This window comes from Astatotilapia calliptera, chromosome 10 (assembly GCF_964374335.1).
Source record: "Astatotilapia calliptera chromosome 10, fAstCal68.1, whole genome shotgun sequence".
NCBI lineage: Eukaryota > Metazoa > Chordata > Actinopteri > Cichliformes > Cichlidae > Astatotilapia > Astatotilapia calliptera.
This window is the reverse complement of record NC_137431.1, coordinates 25191156-25215769: the sequence shown is the minus strand read 5'-3', so window position 1 is coordinate 25215769 and position 24614 is coordinate 25191156. Positions and strand designations below refer to the sequence as shown.

Genomic DNA, 24614 nt, shown 5'->3' with positions numbered 1-24614 from the left:
AGTAGATTTTAATGCAAGTAAGGCAGGTGATTCTTTTCTTTGGTCCTTTATTGCCCAAACCTGTAAGAACAGTGAAATAAAAAACAAAAATGCTTTTGTGCTAATTGCCCACAGTTAGGGTCAGGGCTGGATTATCACTGGTAATGACTTAGACCTCAGAGAATTAAGAAGATAATGTCACGGGTGCATAATAACAAAAACATTCAAGTATTATTTAGTGAGAAGCTCTGTGTTTAATAAATAAGACACTGAAGGGTCAGTCTTCTGTTTTAAGGTAACTGCTTCCTAAAAAGGGTCAGAGGGGCACTTGGTTCACCTAACATGTTTTTCTTTACTTGCCTAGATACTGTATACTGTCACTATGATGGATGTTTATATTAAACATGAGCAGAATGTCCAATAGTTTTCCTCTACTCTTGGGTCTGTATGATGACATAGAGAAGGGATTTCCCCAATATGGTTGCACATCCCTAGCTGTGACCACAGAAGCTCCACCCACTTGTTATTCAAACCTTGTGCTTGTGGGGGACAGCCAATAAGGACAAGGCTGTCTTAAACGGATCTAAAACGGCTCGTTTCAGACTGTGGACGAATGCAGGAGTTGCACCAAGGTCCATAAATAGATAAATAAGGGTTCAGGGGCTCATTCAACAATAACTAAAAATGTAACAAGTGAAAAGCTGTGTAGGTGCTTGTTGGTTTTTCCGGTGATTTTACATAAAAAATATGGTGTAATAATACATTACAATAAAATATGTTTTCTTATACTGAGAGTAATTCAATTAGGGCTGAAACTAATTATTGGTTTATCATTGTCTCTTTTAATTGGTAGTCAGAATATTACCTAAGAAAAACTGTTGCAAATTTGCCCAAATGTGAGATATTATTATTGGTTGTTTTGTCCACCCAAACCTTCAAGATATTCTGTGTGTAACAATCAGAGCTGGAGTTAGATAATGGATAGTGTTTTTGCTCGGTACAAAAAACCAACCCTAATGATTAATGGATTATCAAAATGTTTTCATAACTGGCTAATCATTTCAGGCCCATTATTTGTGATGCCATAACTGAACAGAAAGAGGATTGCCGAGTTCTACGTTTACCAGATAATGACAAACACATGCACACTCCACACACATGTCTGCACACACAGCAGGCCAGGAAACGGCGCAGACCCATGCAGTCATACTTCAGTGAGCCTCGCATATACAGCACAGTGATGATCTCCATCTCTCCCTCCCATTGTATAACATGGGGAGCCCTTAATGTTGGAATGTCTTGTTGTAACAGGCTCTCGCTGTTTACACAAACAGAGTCCTGACTGCACGGCTCACTGACTCTCCTGCTGCTGTGCATCATGTTTATATATACATGCTTGTGTGCGCATGCATGCACCAGTACAGCAGGTGGCAGCTGCGAGATCATAGCGAGGTTTTAAAAAGGGTGAAACGGTCGAAATAGATTATCTGAAAACTACAGCGAGTGTCTAAACAGTACAGCAAATAATTTACTGGATTTAAAAAAAAATTGTAATGTGAAAATTAAAAACACAGAAAAGCCCAATTTATCGCTTTTAATTATTTTTATGTGCCGCATAATGAGCAGCAGCTCTTTTGCGAGCACATTTCTCTTTTCTTCTTTTGACTTTTTATTAGCAGCAGCTGTTGTTTTTTTTTATTTTTTACCACCAGATGACCCTTGTTGTGCAGTTCGCAGCAGGAAATGGAACAAAGTTTAATTCCTCGTTAAAACCAGTTTAAAACCAGTCTCCTCGTTTTTATTAAAAAAATACATTTTCTGTGAAAATCTGCAAAAAACAAAGCAAAACAAAACAAAAGACTGATTTTTTTTTTTAAATAAAGGAAGAAACAACCATTAAAGCTGGTTGGTAAACATGACAGTGCACCGAGCTTTGTGTTAAGATAAGAAATACTTATTTATTAATCATAATAATGCTATTTATCCCATACATCTGTATGAGAATGCTGTAGGAGTTCATAAGCAATACACATATAAACACACTATGGAGTCATTTATTAGAAACTTGGTCATAAAGTAAACTTAATAAGGTGTTTTTTAAACATTTTTTGGGTCTACATGAAACATAATTGATATCAGGTTTGTTACATTTTACCCTGAGTGAGACTTTTCATCTGGATTGAATGTCTTTTGCGCCCTGTTCAATAGTTGTTCAGGTATTTCACTCAGAACCACAAATGTCAAATTCATGGAGGAGTTAGAGGAAAGCTCAGGGCACGTCTCTACAGAGTCTTTTATCATCCAGAAGCTGCTGAGATATTTATTTAGTAAGGACCAAAGGGGTCAGGCCAAATGATGGGCTGAATGATTCAATGTAGCTGAGCGCTCAATTTGATCTTATATCAAATTTGATCTTATATCAAAAAATACACACAGTATTATATCATAGATGCTCTGTAACATCCAGAATAGACCTTTTTAAAGGCGTGTGTGTTACTTGTGTGTGTGGTTGTCATTGCCACCAGCAGGCTGTCCTCATGGTTACTTTAGCATGGAGGAGCAGGACATGCATGAATGGAGCTGAGAGAGACCAGAGAGCGATTTCACACTGAGACGACCTCTGTGTGTGTCCAGAGAGACGAGTGTGAAAGCTTAGTTCAGTAAGAGCACAACGCCAAATGTTAAGAAAAAAGGCAGAGTATTTGGTTGTACTGTGTGTTTATGTGGACTAAAAATCTTTCCATTTTTATTTAGGAATATTCACATTTTCAAAGGGATGGTGATGCTATAAAAACAGTCAGCAATAAACACAAAAAGGTCTTACACGCAGGCGTGTGCTGGACATCCTCAAAGACAGGAGGATACTTGGAAATATTCGATTTGAAAAGTTATATAAAGTGAAAACTGTTAAAGTTATTGGAGGTTAATGGTGTGGAAAACCTTTTAGAGCCTTAACTCTTTCCCATTTGGATGCCTACTACAGGTAACTCTTGTTTCTCTTTTATGAACAGAGGGGTTTCTAGTGAAGTTAGTGAACCTATTCAATTGGTTGTCAAATCTCATCTTTACTGATATATTCTGATGTATCAAAACTTGTAATTAAAGAAACAGGGGAGGTCATTAAAAGTCGTCTTTATGGCAGAATTAAAATTTTAGACGAACTGAACCAACCAACGAAAAATTTTGAAATAAAGAGGGAAAGTGGTTAGCTTTTTTGTTAAATTATGAAATTTTTTACACTTCTCTCTGCCATAATGTTTCCACTCCTCCACTTTTCACTGTTTTATTGTTCCTCAAAGGAAACACAGAGGCTCTTTTCATTCAGACGTCTGCTGTGATACGCGGTTCTTATCGGTGCTAGACTCCTTTCGAGAAGATAGCATCTACGACTATGTGCTTCCTTACTTCGCCTGTATCTGCACCAAAAACAAAGCTGGCATACCTTCCTGTCTCAACATCAGGTTTTGCATTAAATGTGCCAGATGAGTAAAAAAAGATTTTCTTGAATTCGCTGCTCCACAACAGAAATGAGTAAATCAAAAGCTTACCTTGGAGCCTCAAATATCAGCTATTTAAACCTGACTTACCTACAGAGGGAAGTAAATTTATTGAGATTACACTGCTGGCAGGGCAAATTTACACAGTACCTCTTTACCGCTGCAGTTCTCGGTGCCCTGTAAGGTGCACTACGACTTGTCAGAAAGCAAAGAAATGTTTAAATAGAACTTGGATTGCTGGCAAACATCTATTACCCGAATCTAAAGCAACTCAGAAACTGAAACACGCATTCAAATAATTTGGTCTTTAAACAGGACAGACTTAAATCACTGGGGGAGCCAGCTGGTGTTATAAACCTCTGTTGTTTAAACAGAGACGACCTGTTATTGGTATCATTTAATTCCTGGAAATTTCCTGGAAAGTCTGCCCATTTAAAAAAAAATTTTTCCAGTCAGCACTGTGGTAAAAATCAAGACCATGAAGACAAAGGAGGCTGGGGAAAAGCCATGTTTGGAGCAATACATGTGACCTGATAGCTAGTCTTTGTATGCCCTAATAAACAGTAATGTACACTTGGTGAGTGCATGCATCTTCGTCTTCCACTTTTCCCTCTTAAAGATACATTTAGGAAATTTGTCTAAATCTTTATCCATGTGAATTCCAAGGACGGTGGGTCTGTAAAACCACTTGACGCTGGTGTGAAGGTTGTAGGAGTTATGTATGACTGCGTGAAACTTTTTTTCCCCCCATTTCTGTAAAACAGCGCAGGTACATCTCCTCGACACTCTCCCCCGTTTTTCCAATTTATTTTATGGCTGTTGCTGAAACTGCAGAGGCCATTAACGCCGGGGGATCTTTGAGGGAGCTCCCAGAGGGAACGCTTCTTCACACAGCTTCTAAATTATAATTTCTTTCTTTGTTTTGACAGAAGCACCATCTTATCCTCTGATCTCCCAGCGACCGTTTCCAACAACCCCCCCTTTCCTAATCTTATCTTGTTCTTTTATATGTTCTACAGCATGCAATAGGAGAAAAAACTAGTCTGTGGGTTTTCAAGGACGCCTGCAGGCTCTGCTTGAATGTGTGGAAACTTCCTCCCTGCAGGTTGTAATCTCTCCACAAATCCAACCATCAGCACAAGAGACCTTTTTTTTTAAACATGTTTTTGTCAGATCTGGGCTTTCTTTTTTAAACTTTTTTTTTTTATACGTTCTGCTGTTTGCTTTTTCTCAATCTCCACAGTATTACTCCCTCCCTGAAAACCTCCTTCCCTTTCTTGTTTAGAAGGTGCAACAGCACCGGGGGATTTGTCTTTTTGAAGTGTATGATTAATTTTCCCTCTTTCTAGGCGCACTGAACTGCAGCGTCTATGTATGTGTGTAGCCACTGTGTCCCATTTCTTACCTGAGCTCATTAGTGCAATGTGAGAAAGTTTTTTCCCACTTCCTCCCCTCCCCTACTGTCTTTTCCTCCCTCTCGCCACCTTTTGTTCCATCCTTTTGCTATTTCTCTCTCATTGTAGCTACTTCAGCTTCCCTCTCTTCTTCCACTACTTCTTTCATCCCATTACCTTCTTGTCCCTTCCCATCCTCGTCTTCCTCTGTCCTTATTTTCTCTGTCTTCCTCGCACTCCTACACACATAAACACACACACACTTGCTGAAAGCAGATCAGAGAGGCCAATACTAACCGCTGTCAGCTTGTCACGGTTGGGTTTGAGCCAGAATATAAATGCAGTGCACTATCTGCATAATAATAATGCTGCGTGAGAGCATGTGTATGCACTTTCAAGAAGTCCTACCTACAATGGGGATTATAACTGGAGCTGTTTTTGCAGGTGTGTCCACTAAAGGCAAAAAATATTACCCGCATAGTGCTGTACAACAATTTGTTACATTGACAAATTACAAAAAAACGCATAAGAATGAGCAATGCAGGCTGGTAAGCGATAGATAAAACTTAAACCAGCACAAAATTAATAAGGAAACCTGACTCCAGCTCCAGCTTTAGTAGTTACAAGGAAGAAATACTGTTATTCTAAAGGCCTGACAAGAGAAGAGGAGGTTTAAGTGTGATATGAGTTTCTTTTATGGCTTTCTTTAAAGTAGTCAAGCTTTTTCAAAACCTAAAAAGAACATGTTACCTTGGCTTAACCAGAGCGTGTTCACTTACTACACTGCACTACAGCCACTGTCCCTACAGCACACCTACAGATAGTCCTCAATGAAAAGGAAAGGAGCTTAACTGCTAAAATAATTTTCACCCGCTTCTTGACAAAAAGCCCACATATAATATTAATTGTGTCAGAATTGAAATAAAACAATTCCCATATCCTAGTTTTGACCATAAATTGACAGCTTCTTACTACAATATGCAAAATCCCTGTTTGTGAGTGTGTGTTTGTTTCTTTGGCTGCCAACACCTCCTACACAATTAGGACTTGAAGAGGCAAACGTGGCACATGGTTACAACGTGTGCCCCTGAAGGTTTTTATCTATATTAGATGTTACGATGCCATCATGTTGTCTACCAGCAACCCAAAAATGAGTTCAAATGACCTTTTAGCATTCATGCAAAATGGAAAATGGACTGCGTTTTCCTTTCTGCACCTACCTTCAACGAAACCTGTCGTTTAATTTCACAGCTAACAGCAAGAACAGGCTTGACAACACTTCAGCATGGCCATGTATTAGTTTTCCTAATTTGCAAGAGGACATACACGCTTGATGGCATCAGTCTTCAACTGATTACTACAAGAGACTGGGAGCAAAGTTAAAATCAAAACAAAAGCTTATCAGAAACTGTACATTTGTGCTGATTGTGGTAGCTGACTGACTGCTGTCAGACAGCTGCTGTTAGAAATTCTCTGCTTCTAATCACTGGTGTAAAATTAAAATGACATCAAAGTATCTAATGTCATTAATTCTTACAAGAAAGTCTTTTACCCCCATTTAAAATATCTAAAAGTGTAACTGTAGGTACCCATTGTATTTTGGACCTATCCAGAATATAATGAAAATACAAATGAAGCAAGCAGTTGAGCCCAGAAACCAATCATTAAAGTGAGGCCACAGAAGGAGAGAGCTAATTCACATCCCTCACGCGGAACAAGTTAAAATTTGAATTATACTTTAAAATTTAGCAATGACAAAAACTCTTGACCATCCGTTTTGTAAACATGTAAAGGCTTGGGGAATCTCCCCATTTCAAATTCTGCACACAGTTCGTCTCAATTAGTTTTTATTTACTTTCTGTGCTTCTTGCTACAAAATGCAGTTTTCTGCTTTATGCATTCAGCATTGTGTAGCTTCTCTGTCTCGATGGGAGACCACTTGGGATATCACCCGCATGCCTTTCCGCCTTGCTGAAACCATGCTAGCACTCACAAAGCATGACGCGGGCAGCCCCCGACATGACAGACAGGCATGCAGAATGGCAGACAGAGCATGGATGACAGATGAAGTACTATGAGAGACAGACAGGCGGACAGAGGGTAGTGGATCTGTTTTAGGTGAGTTAAAGAAGCTGGAAACAAGCCCATAAAGGGAGTAAGAGTGGTGCAGTTTATGGAAGGGAAACTAAGGGTATCTGAAAAACCTGATTCTTATAGTTGTAAACGCTTTGTGCGCAGCCTAGAATGAGTGTTGGACAGTCCACATTCCTGAACTTCCTTGGGCAAAATACTGAACCCCAAATTGCTCCAACTGAATATGACTGTAACCATGGCAGTCAGATAGTGCCTGAAAACTACAAACTCCAGTATAAGGAATGCATGAAGGCCAAGAAAAACAGTGCTATGGTTCCCAACGTGAATCGTCCAACATCAACTCAAGATGTTCACAAAAAACGAGCCTGTACATCGTTTTTGTGTATTCAGCGTATTCACCCATTTTACAAAGACACACAAGCAATCACATGTGATTTGGCCGAAGATACGAGCCCACTGAACATGATCAATAACGACTTAACATAAGTCTTTTAAATTTCTCTTGCAGCCTAAGTTCACTGACGGTTACAGTGGAAGCAATTTCCAGCAACACAGAGTCAATGGTGAAACTAGATTTTTCTTAATTCGCAGAGTAGTGAATGAAGCAGCTACCAATGAGAACTAAGGATACAGCTGTCATATGAAATGGTGCTAAATAAGGGTTACCTTGGCACCTGAAGCCTTAAATGTTGTTGATTAGTCTTTAAGTGCAGATGGAACCAAGGTGCCAGAAGGAGGTGGCCTACGGTCTGCCCAGTCTGTCCAGACATCGTAAAAGGTTTCAACAGGTGAACCTGCTGAAGGATCACTAATGGTTGCGCTTGCTCACCTGAAGGCTTCTTTATTACTCTCTGCATGGCTACCACCGCCTCACAGTCTCCTCTCTCCTTATGCCAACAAAGTCAGTTTCTACTCCACGGTAAGAAACTGACACTTGTTCTCTACTTAGTCATCTGTATTTTTATTTTTTATTTTTACAATTCAAAAAGATTTCCTGTGTGACTACATAAATGACAATATTAAATAACCAGTCTTACAGTTATTGACCAAAGTCATCATAATGATAATTTCTGTCATAATCTAGCAGCCCTACCTTTAATGCCATGAAATCAGTCTAAATGGAAGAAAGCCAGACCGATACAACTGATGGACTGACTAAAACAGGATGTCAGATGAGACAACCAAAATAACATAACTGAAAGAGACAGACGAGGAAGATACGAGCCTTAGAGGAGACTGCAAATGAGAGAAGGAGAGAGGGAAACAGATGGAGGAGAAAAAATAATTAAAGAAGAGGATAAAGAGAAATGGAGAGTGGAAAATACTAAAAGGAAAAGATGCTGAGAGACACGACAAATCATTACAGCAGACAACCTCATCCTTCATTCTCTGGTGCTCTCTCTTTTTCCCTGACACACACACACACACACACACACGCACACACACACACCAACTATTCTCTCTAATCTAACTCCTGTGGCAGTGTGAATAGATATGGCTGTTTAGTGCCAGCAGCACAGCTCCTGGTACCTGATGGCAGCAATCTGCTGAGTCAGGAGCTCTGCACTGCGTGTGTGTGTGTCTGTGTGTGTAGGTGTGTGTGTGCGTGTGTGCCTTTGGGAGTGTGTTACGGAGAAACAGAGAGAGTGAAAGTGTTCGCATTCGATTTACTTGAGTGCGTAAATGTGTGTGTAGTCTTCTTCGGGAACGAAGAGCACTGCAAACTCAACACTCCAACTACACACATACACACACACACAGCCACAGGAGCAGGCTGACAGAAGTTCACTATCATTACCATGCCAGCAAGACGTTAGTGGTATTACCATGACAACAAGCTTTCACTGTCATCGCCATGACAGCTGCAGGTCACGACTCCTCGAACTGAAAAGCTTCCTTTTAGCAACAAAGATGCGGATCGCTGTAATTTCTTAACAACTATTCTTAAAACATCATCAATATAAAAAAACCTAAACAAAACAAGATCAGAATTTCCAGCAGGATGGCAATATAGCAACAAATATGACCAATTTAAATGACTGTTTTTGTTCTATAACTATTTAACCCACTACAAATCTCTGTTTGTAGTGATAACTGTCACTAAGGTTCTGTCTTATACATCATATCAAGTGCTATCGAGGAGGCTTCAGCACGAGAACAACCTCAAAACTAGAGTGATGTGCAGTAACAACAAGAACAGGGTTTCCTGCAACAAATGGTAGCACATCCAGACAGCGCTGATCTCAACATGTCTTGAAGGATTACATCAGAGGTCATCAAATGTTTGAAGTCATGTCCCACTTCAGAAAAGTGTTCCAGCCCTACATCACTCCGTTTTTATCATTAATAATGAAAAAGGATCAGCAGTTTAGCAAAAGTATTGCATTTACGGTTTAGGAATTGGAGTCCTTTTTATACACGGCCTCCCATTTTACAGATGCTCAATAATTTTAAATCTAATTTTAAATACTTGGATGAAATTGTTGTCAATGACTGCCTGAAGTCTAGAGCACGTGGACATCACCAAATGCTGTTTCCTCCCTGCCTGAGATGCTCTGCCAGGCTTTTACTGCAACTGCCTTCAGTTGCTTTGCTTGTTCTCTGCCTTCAGTTTTGCCTTTAGTAAGTGAAAAGCTGCTCTGTTGGGCTGAGATCAGGTGGCTGACTTGGCCATTGAAGAAAATCCAGTTTCTTTGCCTTGAGAAACTCTCGGGTTGCTTTTGCAGTATGCTTTGAGCCAGTATCCATTTGTACTGTGAAGTGCTGTCTGATTGGTTTTGCAGCCTTTGGCTGAGTACAGAGCAGCCATCCCCATGAAACTACTTAATTGTCAAGCGTTCAATCACCTTTGACCTGCTGGAAATTGGGGGTATGTTTACAAGTTGCTGTAATTCCTCAACAGTTATTGTAATATTTCTATTGACTCCTTGAAATAAAGCTGAAAGTCTACACTTAAGTCTTGTTTGATTTAAATGCCACTGTGGTTGTGTGCCTTTTAAACATAAATAAAATAAAATTTCAGAAGCAGATTTTATTTCTCCGTGACCCATGAAATTGAAGTTATGAGTCTCTCTCCATTTATTTAGACATGGGCTTCAAAATAACTGTCCAAATTCATTCCAAGATGGCTGGCTGGTTGTGGGACTTGAATCTACACGGACTTTGTTTTAATCCAGATTTTTTCCTGGTTGTCCAAGCGCCACCTTCAGTGGCTCTATCCCCCTGCAGTTTTAGAACCACTGGATTATAAGACACAAACATCTGAAACAGACCAAAATGCATCAACAATTCAACCTCCCTGTTTTATACCATCAAAAACTGTACAGGTCTACCCAAGAGAAATGGTACTTTATAAATACGAATATTCATACTGCACAATTTCTACCAATGGCGTCACAAGCTGTGAAGTCCTCAGTCTGGGTCTGGAATAGTTACACTAAGGATCAATCAGCGTATAATAATCTGCGATGCTTCTACCAAGGACTCATTTCCAGGTGAAATTCTAATATTTCCACAACCCACAGAGACAAAAACCCACAATTCTAGATGAAGATAGCAAGTGGGGAACTGTGAGGAGAATACAAATATATAAAGAAATAGACTCCATTTAACCTGGATGTTTCACTAGGACAGTAAATCTCACTGTGAGCAGTTATCTGACCACCACAGCAGGAACAATTCAAGCAGCCTTCTTCATCCTTCCTGCTCTCCATCACAAAGCATCTGCACAAAATGCACCAAGGTCAGTCATCTGTGTAGAGTGGATAGAAAATCGAGCTCCATTTATGTGGATGGTCGGTGTCACAATATCTGGCTGAACTATTATTCCAGTGTTCTTTGCTGTGCAGGTGTCAAGTGTGGCCTACTGTGCAAAAATGATGACAGGCCATTTCCAAAACTATCCACCCACCACACTCAGGCAGCAAGGGCTTGGATGTAACTGTTATACACTTGAGCTTTCCAAATTGTACTTTTTTTGGGGGGAAAGGGGGGGTGGTGGAAGGATAGAGTACGTGTTGGCGGCATTGGCTGCAGAGCTCGAGTGGGTGAAAGGTAACAGGCTTTTTATATTGGTAAGTTTAGATGGCTGCAATTAGATGAGTGGAGACGCATGCTCACATTTTGTCTCACCCTTACCTCCAGCCATGTCCTCTTCCAGCAGTTGTATCTGAAGGTGGAAGATCTTCTCCTGGAGGTCACAGAGGGTGTGTTTCATTTTCTCCCTCCGTGTCACCATGTAGCACAGGTTGCGCACCTGAAACACAGGAAGAGGAGCAGTAGCTATAACTAGAGGCTTGTGCACGGGCAACATAATTTATCATGATGCAGTGAAAAGATCAGCCAAAAAAACCAAAAACAAGATGACTTGGATGACAAGGAAGTACGAGTGCTCGAGCACAACCTGGCTAATGGCAGCAGACCTGCATGATTGGTGCTACAAATTAATTATTATTTGCACATTATTTTATATAATATTTGTGTTAAGTAAATTGTTTAATAGTGAACTGACTTGTGAACAGTACAAGGAAATGCCAATGAAATTTAAAATAGGCAACACTTTATAATAATGGCATGCTATTAAGCACTAATAAGCTATAAGTGTATTCATATGACAACAGCACCTGCAGAACACATGACAGCCCAAGCATGTCGACATCCTAGACATAGGCATGATTTTGAATATCTGAACAGTCATTAGGTTATTAAAAAAGTCAAATAGCTAAGGTGAATTTTTTATTTTTGTCAAAAATACAAATTTCTTCTTCTTTTTAATGGTTTGGGGCCCACCATTAAACCACAAAATGAAGGAAGAATGAGCCACTAACTAGGACGCATCAGACCAGAAAACCTGTGAGATGTTTCAAATTATTGCTTGAAATACCCCACGACAGCTGGTACAGGCGCTAGCCCCCCATTTCCATTATTATATCACTTTCTTTATAAAGCATTTAAAGAAAAACAGGTCTGACCAAACAACAAAACCAAACCTATAAGACAAAAACAGCCCAGAGAGTAAAAGTTCTAGGGACGCATACAAGCTGTAGAAGGTAATAATGAATGCACATAAAAGAGGAACATAAAGTTCATAGTCAACAAATGACACTAAATCGAAAGTCAGGAAATAAAAGAGCGTTTTTAAAAAAGATTTAAAGATGAAGGAGCTCGTCTCATGTGCAATGGCAAAACTTTCCACTGTTTTGGAGCTGCAGCCGCAAATTGTTCCTATTTGCAATACATAAAACCATAAAAACAAAACAAACAAACAAGCAAAAAAAAAAAAAAAGTTAAATGGATTTGCAAACAAACTGCAAGCCAGTAAAGGGAAGTCAGAATTGAAGTAATGTGCCCTCGCTTGCTTGTGCTAGTTAAAAATCGATTGGTGCTTTTTGCACCAGCTGTAGGCGAGCTATGGAAGCCGGGCTAATCCTAATAAGAAACACACCGGAGTAAGTGAGAGACTAGAGGTTATAAAAAGCGTGTATTAAGTATGATTTCAGGCTCTTGTTTTATGTGTCAATGTAACCATGTTAGCAGTGCTCTCATCTGGCTTTTGTGCAACAGTTGGTTCATACAGGTAGCTGGTATTATATAACCTTTGTATACTTTATGTTTATGCTTGCTATTAGAACATTGCCACTTATATATATATAAAACAAGCATAAGCTACTTTCATCATTTATACAGACCCTTCTCTTTTTCCAATATTGCGTTATTCTTACAAGCAACAAATGTTAACTAATCAGAGTGATCACAGACCACTGAGACTCTGCAAAAGCGATGATATACAGCTAAGTTATAAGATCTCCATTTCCAAACTCACCAGTGTTTGCTTCTCTACATTACCCAAAGTAAACTCTGAACTGATTTTGACACAACTGGGTCGAGACCACGTCAAAAGAACTGCTATGTTAGTTACAGTAGTTGCGAATATGAGACAAAGCAAAGCAAACATGCGTCAGATGAATGTTATTGTGATTCTACCTGTGCTGTTTGGTCAAGCAACACTTCGAGAAGCAAAAATTAAAGCCAGCAAACGCAACACAATGCAGACAAAACCACCAAACTAGAGGAAAGTCAAATGTACACATTAGAATTACAGCCATCAGATGGACCGAAAATGGCCTCCAGCAAACATTAAAGTTGCTCTGTGAGTATCAATAACTGTCTGTTAGTGTTTCGTGAAACTAAAGAGATTCACATTTCAAAAGAATCATGAGGTTTAAATGATACATGTCATAATATCAGAGGTTTATAGTGCATCCCTCCGCTTCTGACACGGTCACAGAGTCAAAAGGCGGCATCCTGTTTCCTGCCAACAAACTCGATCTTCTTCCACTCGAACCCAAACTCCAGCTGAGCCCTCGTGCTCCTTCATTCTGCCAAATTACTATCATATGGCCCTGCAAGCGGTATATGACCGCATTAGTGTCTGCGCTGAGCTGGAAGATGGATGTGCAAGCATGCATGTTTATGTCATGCGCATATGGATGTTCAAAGAAAATCTGTGGTTGTAAATGCATGTGTTACTGTTTCGTATTGGCAAGACATTAAAAAAAAAGATGAAGAAGAAAGCAAATGAAATAGCTGAGAATTAGACTAACGGGCAGAAAGAGATGGATACATTGAGAAAGACAGGTACATAAATATGATTCAAAGATATAGACATACATAAAAAGCTTTAGTTATTAAATGCTAACCAATAAATCTATCTGCAGATAAAATGATGACAGAGCCTGTGTATGCTCCAGCAGTATGTTTCAAAGGGGAAAAGGAGTAAGATGATGAGAAGAGAAAATGTCCAGCGCATCTGAACAAACATTTGCTCCACAGTCATTTCAGTGAGAGAGCAAAGGCAAATTTCTAGTTATGAACCGAGTTATCCAGCTACAAAGTACTTTACATCTCATTATAGATCACTGGACCCGTGTTCTTACTTTTCCTTCTGAGGCTTTTGATTTAAAAATCCGCCAAACATAAAACAGAAACAAGTGTTTAAATTTTAAGTTGGCTTATCTTTTCTTAAATTCATTTTCTATTGATCTTCATTCTTATCTTGATGCACATTAGTACCAAAACTAGCACGACTGAAAAGTAAAGCCTGTGTGGGTTAACACAATGCCAAGGAGGAAAAACGTCAGCAGTGATTAGAGCAGCCATTGTTGCTCTCCAGGGAAGGGTTACAAGGTCATTTTCAAACAATTCACGGTCCATCATTACCTCTGCCATGGAGGTTATGGTTTTGTTAGCATTTGTGAGCGTGTCTGTGTCATTATTATGTCTGTAAACACGATAACTCGAAAAGTTTGGAATTCTGATCAAACTTTGCAGGGGTGTGGAGTGGGGTCATGTTCACAATCCATTCAAATTCGACTCATTTCCACAGAGGTCTTTAAGGTCAACTTAATGATTTATTGGATGAAAACTGATTTAAAAAAAACTTAGAAACTATGTGCTACATATTGTCAACATACAGAAAAAACTATATAAAGATTTAAAATATCACATCTGACCTATGACCTCTCCTTCAAGGCCAAAGTGATAATAATGCTATTATGCTAGAGTTACTGCCATTGTTGGTACTGACAACATATAACTATATAGGGAATTATATATGATGATTTTATTGACTTTAAATGTACATTCGAGTACCAGGTTAAAGCTGTTTAAATACAACACAACCACAATTTGAGGAAACAAAATGAATATATACAAAATACAATCCTGCACTCTGAAAAGTAAACACTGCCCAGAGAGTGAGCTGCCTCCTTGGAGGAGGTTTATCCTGCAATGAGAATGCTTATTTGCAAGCGGAAAAAATTCAAGACAGCTTCCAATTATCCAGGAGAAAGCCTCTTCTGTCTAAGAAGAACATGGCATCATGGGTTACGTTCGCAGAGTTGCATCTGGAAAACTGTAAGACTCTGAATAGAATATAGCATTTTATTGACATTATGCATGTACAATGAAATTGTGGAACAATTCCTTGGGATAGACAAGACCAAAGCACAGATGTCTGGCCATAATGCACAGCACCACGTTTGGATAAAACTAAACACAGCATATCAACACAAACACCTCATACCAGCTGTCAAGCACAATGGTGGAGGGGTGATGATTTGGGCTTATTTTTCAGCCACAGGAGAGACTAATAAGGTCATAAAACAATTACTTAAAGAGGTGGTTTTACAAGCTACTGAGTGATGGGATGTCCTTAGTTTTTCTCATGACTCGTTGCAGTACTTCTTAACTCTGCACATGAGACCCACTCCCGGGTTTGACATTAGAAAGATATGTGCACCCCTGAGTATAACCTAAGTGGTCCGCAGGTGCGCATTCGCTGTCAAAATAAAAGACACGCACCAGATAAGAAGTTGCAACGCGCGTTTGCGTACATATAAAAGGCACTGTTTTTGTCCTGTAGAGTGGGATTTTCACAGCATATTCTGCACCACATCTCTGTGCGTTCATCATTTGTTTGAAGCCAGCTCACCTCCTGCAACCACTTTTCAGAGAATACACGCTTTTTTTGCGGTTCTGAGATTTCTTTGGAGGTGGAGGAACACCAAAGTAATTGCTTAAAGGAGCTTGCTTCTTCAACATCTTTAAAAGTTCTAAACAAATGTCTGTCCTCCTCCAGAAAATCTTATGCACGCAAACGCGCGTTGTAACTTCTTATCTGGTGCGTCTTTTATTTTGACAGCGCATGCACACCTGCTTGTGTGCAGCCCTGGTTATACTTACACTTTATCCCTCAGATAATCTAATATTAATAACGTCCCAATTGGTTTTGCTGCAGCAATTTGTTTTCAGCTAATTCTATTTTTACACTATAAAACAAACAAACCACAACAGCCGGTTATTATCAGCAGCTCATAGTTTAAATCATGATTTTCCACAAGAGCCCCTTCTTCTGAGGATCCAAGTTGAATTTTAAGTAATCAAAGATCAGCTGACTGAATATCAAAGAAAAATCACATCTATTCAATTTAAATTCAAGTTATAGTTTTTCCCTCGTTATAAGCGCCCCATAGTTTGTAAACCACAGCAATGATGGTAATTTAAACCACGATTTCAGAACAGAGAGTAACAGGAAACAATAAGTTAGGCCATAATAAATGTATTTGAACCATATACATTGTGGTTGCATGCATTTACCACGAGACTAACACGGCTGCTGCTCTGTAAACCAAACACCATGTGCCGTGCATACTGTTTAGAGCCGTTTAATGCGCTTATAGATGCTATTCCCTGTTGCTCTGACAGCAGGAATCTCCAGTAAGAACTATTATAGGCGCCGACATCCCTTATGTTATATAAAATGTACCAGTGTTGTGTTGGTTTCCAGTTTTGTTGCGGTATACAGCACAATTGTCATGTGTGCATAGAAAGGGAGAAAAACTAATTGGGTCCAAGCCAGACTACTTGAGTCTCAAACTAACAAGCCAGAAACTGGATCTCTGCCAATTGGCTTTCTCTCACAACGGTGCATCAGTAATCATGGGTCTCTAAGTACATTTATGTGTGTGTGTCAGCATCCTATGTGTGCGTGCGCGTGTGTGTTTGTTCATGAGAGAAAGAAAGTCACAAATGCAGGTATTTAAGAGGCAGCACTACCAATACAGCCAACATGTAACCACACGCAGCAACGTTTTGTACTGGTAGGAACACGAATCCACATCCTGGACTGGAGCTACCTGCACTCACGTGGGTCAGCACAAGACAAAGATGCAGGACAGAGAACGATCTTTGATTGCCATTATCAGTTTACTTGTTTACTTAAACGGGGGCAGCTGTGTGTAGGTGTGTGTTCGTGTGCGCTGGCAGTCCTGCCGGCTGACTGTTTACAGTCTCCGTTGGTCTTGACGGATTCGTCAGCCTGGCCTATCTGACCCATTCCATCCCTGTGTTAGAGCAGTGCAGATAAAAATAGCTGCTCAACTGGGACACAATGTGCAGAGCCTGGCTTTGATTAGGACACTGTGTGTCTGTTTTCAAAAACAACCACCTCTGCCTGCAAACATGACAGGGGAGTGGAGAGCAGGATGAGGGGTGGGGAGGCGGGGTGGGTAAGGAAAGGGGAGAGCATTGACAGATGAGGGGATTTTGGAGTAAAATAACAAATAAGCTGCATCTTGGTGTTTGTTTGCTTGCTTGTTTTGTGCTTTGCTTTACCTCCGCGTGTTAGCGATTTCCTCTAGCCCTCTTCTTCAAACCTTTATATTAAAGCTACCCGTCCAAAGCACTGAGCAGTTTTTCAGCTTTCTTGTTTAAGCAAAGTCATACTGAACCAAACGGGAGCGTTTTCAATAATAACCAGAAGATCACACAATCCATCACAACTCCAGGTTATTGTTATGTGTGAAGCGCAGAAAGAGAGCTATAAGTTTCCTTGTTATTGGTCGGCTCTGTTGCACAGACTGATGAGAAATGAAATCTACTGAGAAGTGAAGGAGGCTGGCAAACAGTCACATCCAGGACTAAATTCATTTATTTCACTAAGGTCTGTCCAGCACGCTAGGAGCTGAGTTATTATAGTTTTGTATTTTGTAATTACTTTTTATATTCTTTTTATTTTACCATGTTTTTTTTAGTATCTTAGGAAATGTTCTTGCTTCCCTTACTCCACTGCCTGCTGGAACCTCCTGCCCTTTACCAACTCTCCCTGCCCCTTTTTTAAATACTGCCCTCAACCTCAAGTCAGTTTTTCCTCCTCCTTAAGTACAAATGTGTCCGTCTCATTCAGACGTGTTGATCCACAGACACAAATCTGACAAGACGTGTAGAGTTAATTTTGTTTGTCAGCACAAACGGTTATGAAATTTGTCTTTGGACTAGCTAACCGCTGGACAAGGACACTTGAAAACCTCAGTCGCATGAGACGGAGACAATGAAAGGAAAGCAGAACAGCTCTCTTGTCAGGATTGAGAAGCTGATGATTTCACTGTTTTTCCTCTCCTGATAAAGAGAGACGTGCGGCTGTTGCAGTTTATAAAAACATCAGTTATCAGGGACGACTGTTTGTCTTTGGATAATCTCGCCAGTGTGAAGCAATAAAACAACATGACCTTTTAAATGCCGCGAGGGTTTCATTTGAAAATGCAGATGGCTTGTGAACGTGTTTATCTACCCGACACATCGGGAAATGACTACAAAGACAATTTCCACAATGATATCCAGGAAAAGAATTTTTAAAAAAAATCACTCACGTCCTCTTTTGGGCGGTTTTAAAAGCCTTTTTTCTTCCCCAGTCAGGAGAGACGTTCTGATTCATCACCATTTGTCATGACAGAGTCAATATGACACATTTTTGGAGACCGGTCGTTCGTTAATTTGTCCACTGAAAATTAAACTTGACAGACAATTAGCTTTCTGGCAGGTACACGGGCCGCGATATGAATAATAAAATAAAAGTGGTACATTTGCTTATCAATGCAACGCCTAACACTTGATTTACAATAACGTTCGATAAATGACAGACAAAATGGACCTTTCGGCTGAAAGCATCCATCTACAACTCCTCGTGCTGGTTCATCCATCCTCCGTCCCTTAATCCCTCGACAGCTAAAGCTACCTCCCTCCTTTGTCATCCATCCATGACACGACAGGCTGGAGATAATCAGCATTACAAGTGTATTAACTCTGCTGAGCAAAGCCACCGCCTCTCCATATCACTCCCTCGCTCTTTAACCTTCACACTGCAAGGCCCTGTCCCCCCCCTCTGTGTGTATCATCACCTTTTCCTGCACTCGCCACACCGCTACTGTCCTGACAACAAATGCACACCCACACAAATGATTGTACACAAACTATATGCACATATACAGTGGGGCAAAAAAGTATTTAGTCAGCCACCGATTGTGCAAGTTCCCCCACCTAAAATGATGACAGAGGTCAGTAATTTGCACCAGAGGTACACTTCAACTGTGAGAGACAGAATGTGAAAAAAAAATCCATGAATCCACATGGTAGGATTTGTAAAGAATTTATTCGTAAATCAGGGTGGAAAATAAGTATTTGGTCAATAACAAAAATACAACTCAATACTTTGTAACATAACCTTTGTTGGCAATAACAGAGGTCAAACGTTTACTATAGGTCTTTACCAGGTTTGCACACACAGTAGCTGGTATTTTGGCCCATTCCTCCATGCAGATCTTCTCGAGAGCAGTGATGTTTTGGGGCTGTCGCCGAGCAACACGGACTTTCAACTCCCGCCACAGATTTTCTATGGGGTTGAGGTCTGGAGACTGGCTAGGCCACTCCAGGACTTTCAAACGCTTCTTACGGAGCCACTCTTTTGTTGCCCGGGCGGTGTGTTTTGGATCATTGTCATGTTGGAAGACCCAGCCTCGTTTCATCTTCAAAGTTCTCACTGATGGAAGGAGGTTTTGGCTCAAAATCTCACGATACATGGCCCCATTCATTCTGTCCTTAACACGGATCAGTCGTCCTGTCCCCTTGGCAGAAAAACAGCCCCATAGCATGATGTTTCCACCCCCATGCTTCACAGTAGGTATGGTGTTCTTGGGATGCAACTCAGTATTCTTCTTCCTCCAAACACGACGAGTTGAGTTTATACCAAAAAGTTCTACTTTGGCTTCATCTGACCACATGACATTCTCCCAATCCTCTGCTGTATCATCCATGTGCTCTCTGGCAAACTTCAGACGGGCCTGGACATGCACTGGCTTCAGCAGCGGAACACGTCTGGCACTGCGGGATTTGATTCCCTGCCGTTGTAGTGTGTTACTGATGGTGACCTTTGTTACTTTGGTCCCAGCTCTCTGCAGGTCATTCACCAGGTCCCCCCGTGTGGTTCTGGGCTCTTTGCTCACCGTTCTCATGATCATTTTGACCCCACGGGATGAGATCTTGCGTGGAGCCCCAGATCGAGGGAGATTATCAGTGGTCTTGTATGTCTTCCATTTTCTGATGATTGCTCCCACAGTTGATTTTTTCACACCAAGCTGCTTGCCTATTGTAGATTCACTCTTCCCAGTCTGGTGCAGGTCTACAATACTTTTCCTGGTGTCCTTCGAAAGCTCTTTGGTCTTGGCCATGGCGGAGTTTGGAGTCTGACTGTTTGAGGCTGTGGACAGGTGTCTTTTATACAGATGATGAGTTCAAACAGGTGCCATTCATACAGGTAACGAGTGGGGGACAGAAAAGCTTCTTACAGAAGACGTTACAGGTCTGTGAGAGCCAGAGATTTTCCTTGTTTGAGGTGACCAAATACTTATTTTCCACCCTAATTTCCGAATAAATTCTTTACAAATCCTACCATGTGGATTCATGGATTTTTTTTTTTCACATTCTGTCTCTCACAGTTGAAGTGTACCTCTGGTGCAAATTACTGACCTCTGTCATCATTTTAAGTGGGGGAACTTGCACAATCGGTGGCTGACTAAATACTTTTTTGCCCCACTGTATCACTTGCTGCCTGTTTATGTTCCCTCCTCAAACACACAGACGGTCTGTTATCAACTATTAAATTCATCATGAGTCATCTGGCAGGAGAGCGCCATGCTCGCTCATCCAAATACTGCCCATTTTTAAACACACTTCCACGGGTTGAGAAAACGCTGCAGAACAGTTTGAAATATGGAAATCTTCTGTAGCCTTCTCAAAACTCAAAGCACAACTGCGATCGGCAAACAATACTTCTAAATATTTATTTATTTTGTGCTCGTTGAGATTGAATCTCTTAACAAAAAATAAATAAATATGCTGTAAAATGTAATGTAAATGTAAAATGCATGCTTGCACTTCAAAATGAATGGGTTAAAAATATAATTTGCCATCTACAAAATATAGAAGGCAAAGCTACACACACGTAAAATGACTGTTTTACAGTAAAGCCGGATTACGCTGACACGACGGTGTCCATCGACGCTGTATACTACTTATCAAAGTCAACAAACAAAGACAACACCACACCTACAAGGACTCTTTAGAATAATGCACGCCTACGCTCTTATTTAGAATGGAAGTGTGGGCGTCAACAACGTTCCGATAACAAGCATAACAAACATTACACAAGAGCAGCTATGCACCGGCTCTTATGAAAGCCAGATGTACAAGGAATCTACACGATACGAGAATCGACCCCCGATTAGATTTACAGGCAAAGCGAGAGCATCAGCTAAGAGTTGGGAACGGGCTAATGTGCATTTAGACTGACCGTACGGTGCCAGAGCATGTGAAATCGGTCTTACTTAAGGCTAAGTGTGCTTGTGCTTTGGGATTCACACTAATGTATATCCATACATCCTATATTAAAAAACATTAGCCCCCTCTCTTACCAGCAGCCTGTTGATTTTGGCGATCTGCTAGGTTTTGCCAAGTTTTGGTGAGGCTGCCTGCCTGTTTGCAAGTTTAGTGGCCGCACTCTGTGACCCAGCGCTTTCATTTGGTTTTTGATCTCTTTTGCTGTATTTTGAAAATAATGTTAAGTTCTAGGGTCATTATTTAGTTGCCTCGAGTTTAATCTAGTTATGTTTCACTTACGTCTTCTGGTTAGTCTCATGTATTTCAGGTTGTCAAGTTTGTATTGTCATGTCTGTGATACTTTGGTCAATGGACTGAGATCCTTCACAGACATTTCTGGTCAATGGTGTAAGTTTAAGCAACCTAAAGTTCACCATTTCTACTATTAAATACTTAGTGAAACACAAAAGCATACAGTACAAATACAAAAAACCCAACTTCATTATCTATTTTTCAATTTGTACTCATGGTCCTGCAAGTAGTGATTCGGAAGTACAGTGGTTGACACATTCGCCTAACGCGAAAGATCAGTAGTTCGAGAACAGGAGGAGACACAAATCCCTGTGAGGGTTGTGTCATCTGTGCGACATCAACCATACAGATCCATCTGCTGTGGCGACCTCTTGTGAATAAAAAAGCAGCCAAAACAAGCTTTAGTTCATGTCCTTTACGAGTAGCCGGGGAAAGCTGCAGTTTCCAAGGCCGTGATACTTCTCTGTATTTTGGTAAATAAGACTTTGGAATTTTGTTTACAGAAAAGGGAGCTCGTTTAAAACTCCCTCCAAAGTGAAAATTTTGAAAAAACTGGAAATTTTGTCTTGTAACATCAAAAGTGCAAACCTTTATCTCCCTTTTTGTGCAACCGTCTTATTGTTTTTAGGTTTGTGGTTGGCCAACATTGTTATGCAGTTTACAGTTACAGTATATAGTTTAGACAGTTATCTCTACCCCGTTGCTCTGGCATGCTCTTGACATGTTGTTTTTTGGATTTGGATTTGCACGTGGACGGCGATGCTGTGGACGTAGAGCAGTACATTCCACGACAGGGACGAGATACAAGATGTTCCAGATAAAAGGGCAGCACTTAATTATCAAAACTTAATTACTATTATGTATTTATCTATTTGGTATAAAATGTTAAGTTGCAGCCTACCTGCAGGAGGCATTGGCACAGTTTTTAATAACTGTTCAATACTTAAGTAACAGATTACTTTTTTTTGCTGGGGCTCAAATACAAACAAAATATATTTTGAACAGTTTTCTGTATTTTAAAACATTATTTTATAAAAATGTCAAAGTTTTGTCCATTGATCTATAATGAAATATGTATAAAACAGGTTTTAAAAAGTAAAGTTTATTAATGTGTCTGCCTTCTCTTAACTATATGCAATGCTAAGTTTACACTAACGAAAACAAAACCTGAAAATGTTTTATTAGGAAACAGTTCGAGCAGCATCGGTAATGATCTCCTCCTCCAACCTGTACACCTCAACCACCAATTAAAACTACGATATTTAGGGCTTTTTAGTTTTGACATTTCAAATCAGGTTGTCTGATACAGAATATCAAGGTGGGTGGAAGAAAAAAAACAAACAGGAAATGAGTGCCTCCGTTTCCCTCAGTCAGCTGCTGTGTTTAGGTCTGAGGAAGACAGTGTGTATCCATGTGTGTGCTGCCCCCGGGAAAAAGGCAGGACCTATTTAAGTCTGAACTAATTCCCAAAGTGATCTCTGAGATAGAGATAAAAACCCAGGGGGGGGACCAGAGATTGAATGAATGTGCGTGTGTGTGAAAACAGGAACATCCGTCTGTATGTGGGGATGCGTGCGTGTGTGCGCGTCTCTAAGGGTCTGTGACTAAAAATGGATTTCATGGTAACGACTTAAGTAATATGTGACACACATGTGGCAAATTACTGTGACTAGATACTTACAAAGACAGACAGGGAGGCGGGAATCCAGTACAATCAAAAAGACAAAAAAAGTAAAGAACTGATCCAAGGATAACAACAAAGCTTGTTTTGTTTTTTTCAAGTTTCACAGCTCAGCCAACAACTGATAAAACAAAATTTGAGTGAAACAAAAAAGTCTTAGAAGAAAAGCAGAAATGAGCCAAGAAACAAAGAAGATAACACTTTCTTTCTTTACTTCTCCAACTAACTTCCAGCTCAGATCCATATTGATTTGACCCTCTCAGCTCTCACCATATTGACTAAAAACCTGTGCTGCTTACTAATGAGCGCCATCGACTGCTCACTCACCCTGAAATACACAGACACCACTGTGAGGAAGCAGCCAGCTAAAGATCAGGATTATTGATCTTTAATTGGCCCAATATCACCCCAACCCCAATATGTAGAGCCTGGGTTAATTACTAACAAGACAATCCCAACTGGAATGATTAAAGTGGAGCGTGTATTTAAATTTAGACGGCTTGTTTCAGACGGAGCTCTGCTGTGATCGCAAGTGTAAACACGTAATCAATTTGTCACATGTTGCTCAAGTGTGTAGGATAGAGTGCTGGGATTGTGTGTGTGTGCGTGTGTGTGTGTGTGTGTGAGGTGATTTACATTGGACAGAGTTCCTGTTCATATCTATTTGAACACTTAATGATGAAGACGATTATTTAAAAACAGATCAAATCACTGGCTTAAAGCAAGCTGCATGCACTTGTGCAACAACCAGCAAAAACGCTGACTTGGTGACTGGCAGGTCTTTGTTAATGTGAAAATCCAGGCAGGGGTCACTTTAGTGATGAATCTTGGAACATAATTATCACCTGAAACTGCAGTTCCCCTTGGATTTACCAAGCTTACCCAGTTTCAGCTCAAGCCTTCGACTTCACCACTGTGTTTGACTCATGTCTCTCACAGACTTGTTTCTGAAACCAGAGAGGCTCTCAAATAGAGCCCTAAAGCTAGATTAAGTCCTTCTCTGAATCCATGTAGAGCCTGTGGAGCACTGGACGATGCTGTCGTTTGCACTTGTACGTGTGTGTGCTATTGTGTCAGCATTGCCGTGCCATCGTGAGTCAAACTGAGCTGATCATGTTGGACTTGGAGCTGATAAATATTGAATGACAGCTACTGTTGCTCAAGGCAAGAGAAAAGACGGTGTATACTAATGCTGTACAGGATGCTATAATTGTGTGAGCACGCTCTATTAAAGCAAATGTTTGAGCAGTTTGTTAAGCTGTGTGATAAAACAATACCATAGTCTTCTCAGGAGTGGAGCAATGTTCATAGAGTTACATCTTCATCTCTACAGACCTCAGTTAGCATGTTAAATGTTAACACTCAAGACAGCACAATTAGAAAATGAGTGGACAAGTAGTTGCTGTTTGGACAGGTCCCCACCAGAACGCCTCTGCTCTCTAAAAAGAA

The 24614-nt window shown here is 40.3% G+C and overlaps 1 protein-coding gene across 3 annotated transcripts in view; it reads right to left on the bottom strand.

The window, feature by feature from the left end:
* Positions 1–24614, bottom strand: part of jade2 (jade family PHD finger 2) — a 233884-nt gene that overhangs the window by 32937 nt on the left and 176333 nt on the right. For 2 of the 3 annotated variants that reach the window (XM_026183096.2, XM_026183097.2), the window contains exon 11: positions 11102–11219. In XM_026183096.2, the coding sequence (XP_026038881.2) occupies positions 11102–11219 (118 nt within the window). Of the gene's footprint in view, positions 1–11095; positions 11220–24614 lie in introns of all 3 variants that reach the window. The other variant, XM_080307268.1, reaches the window with a different exon arrangement.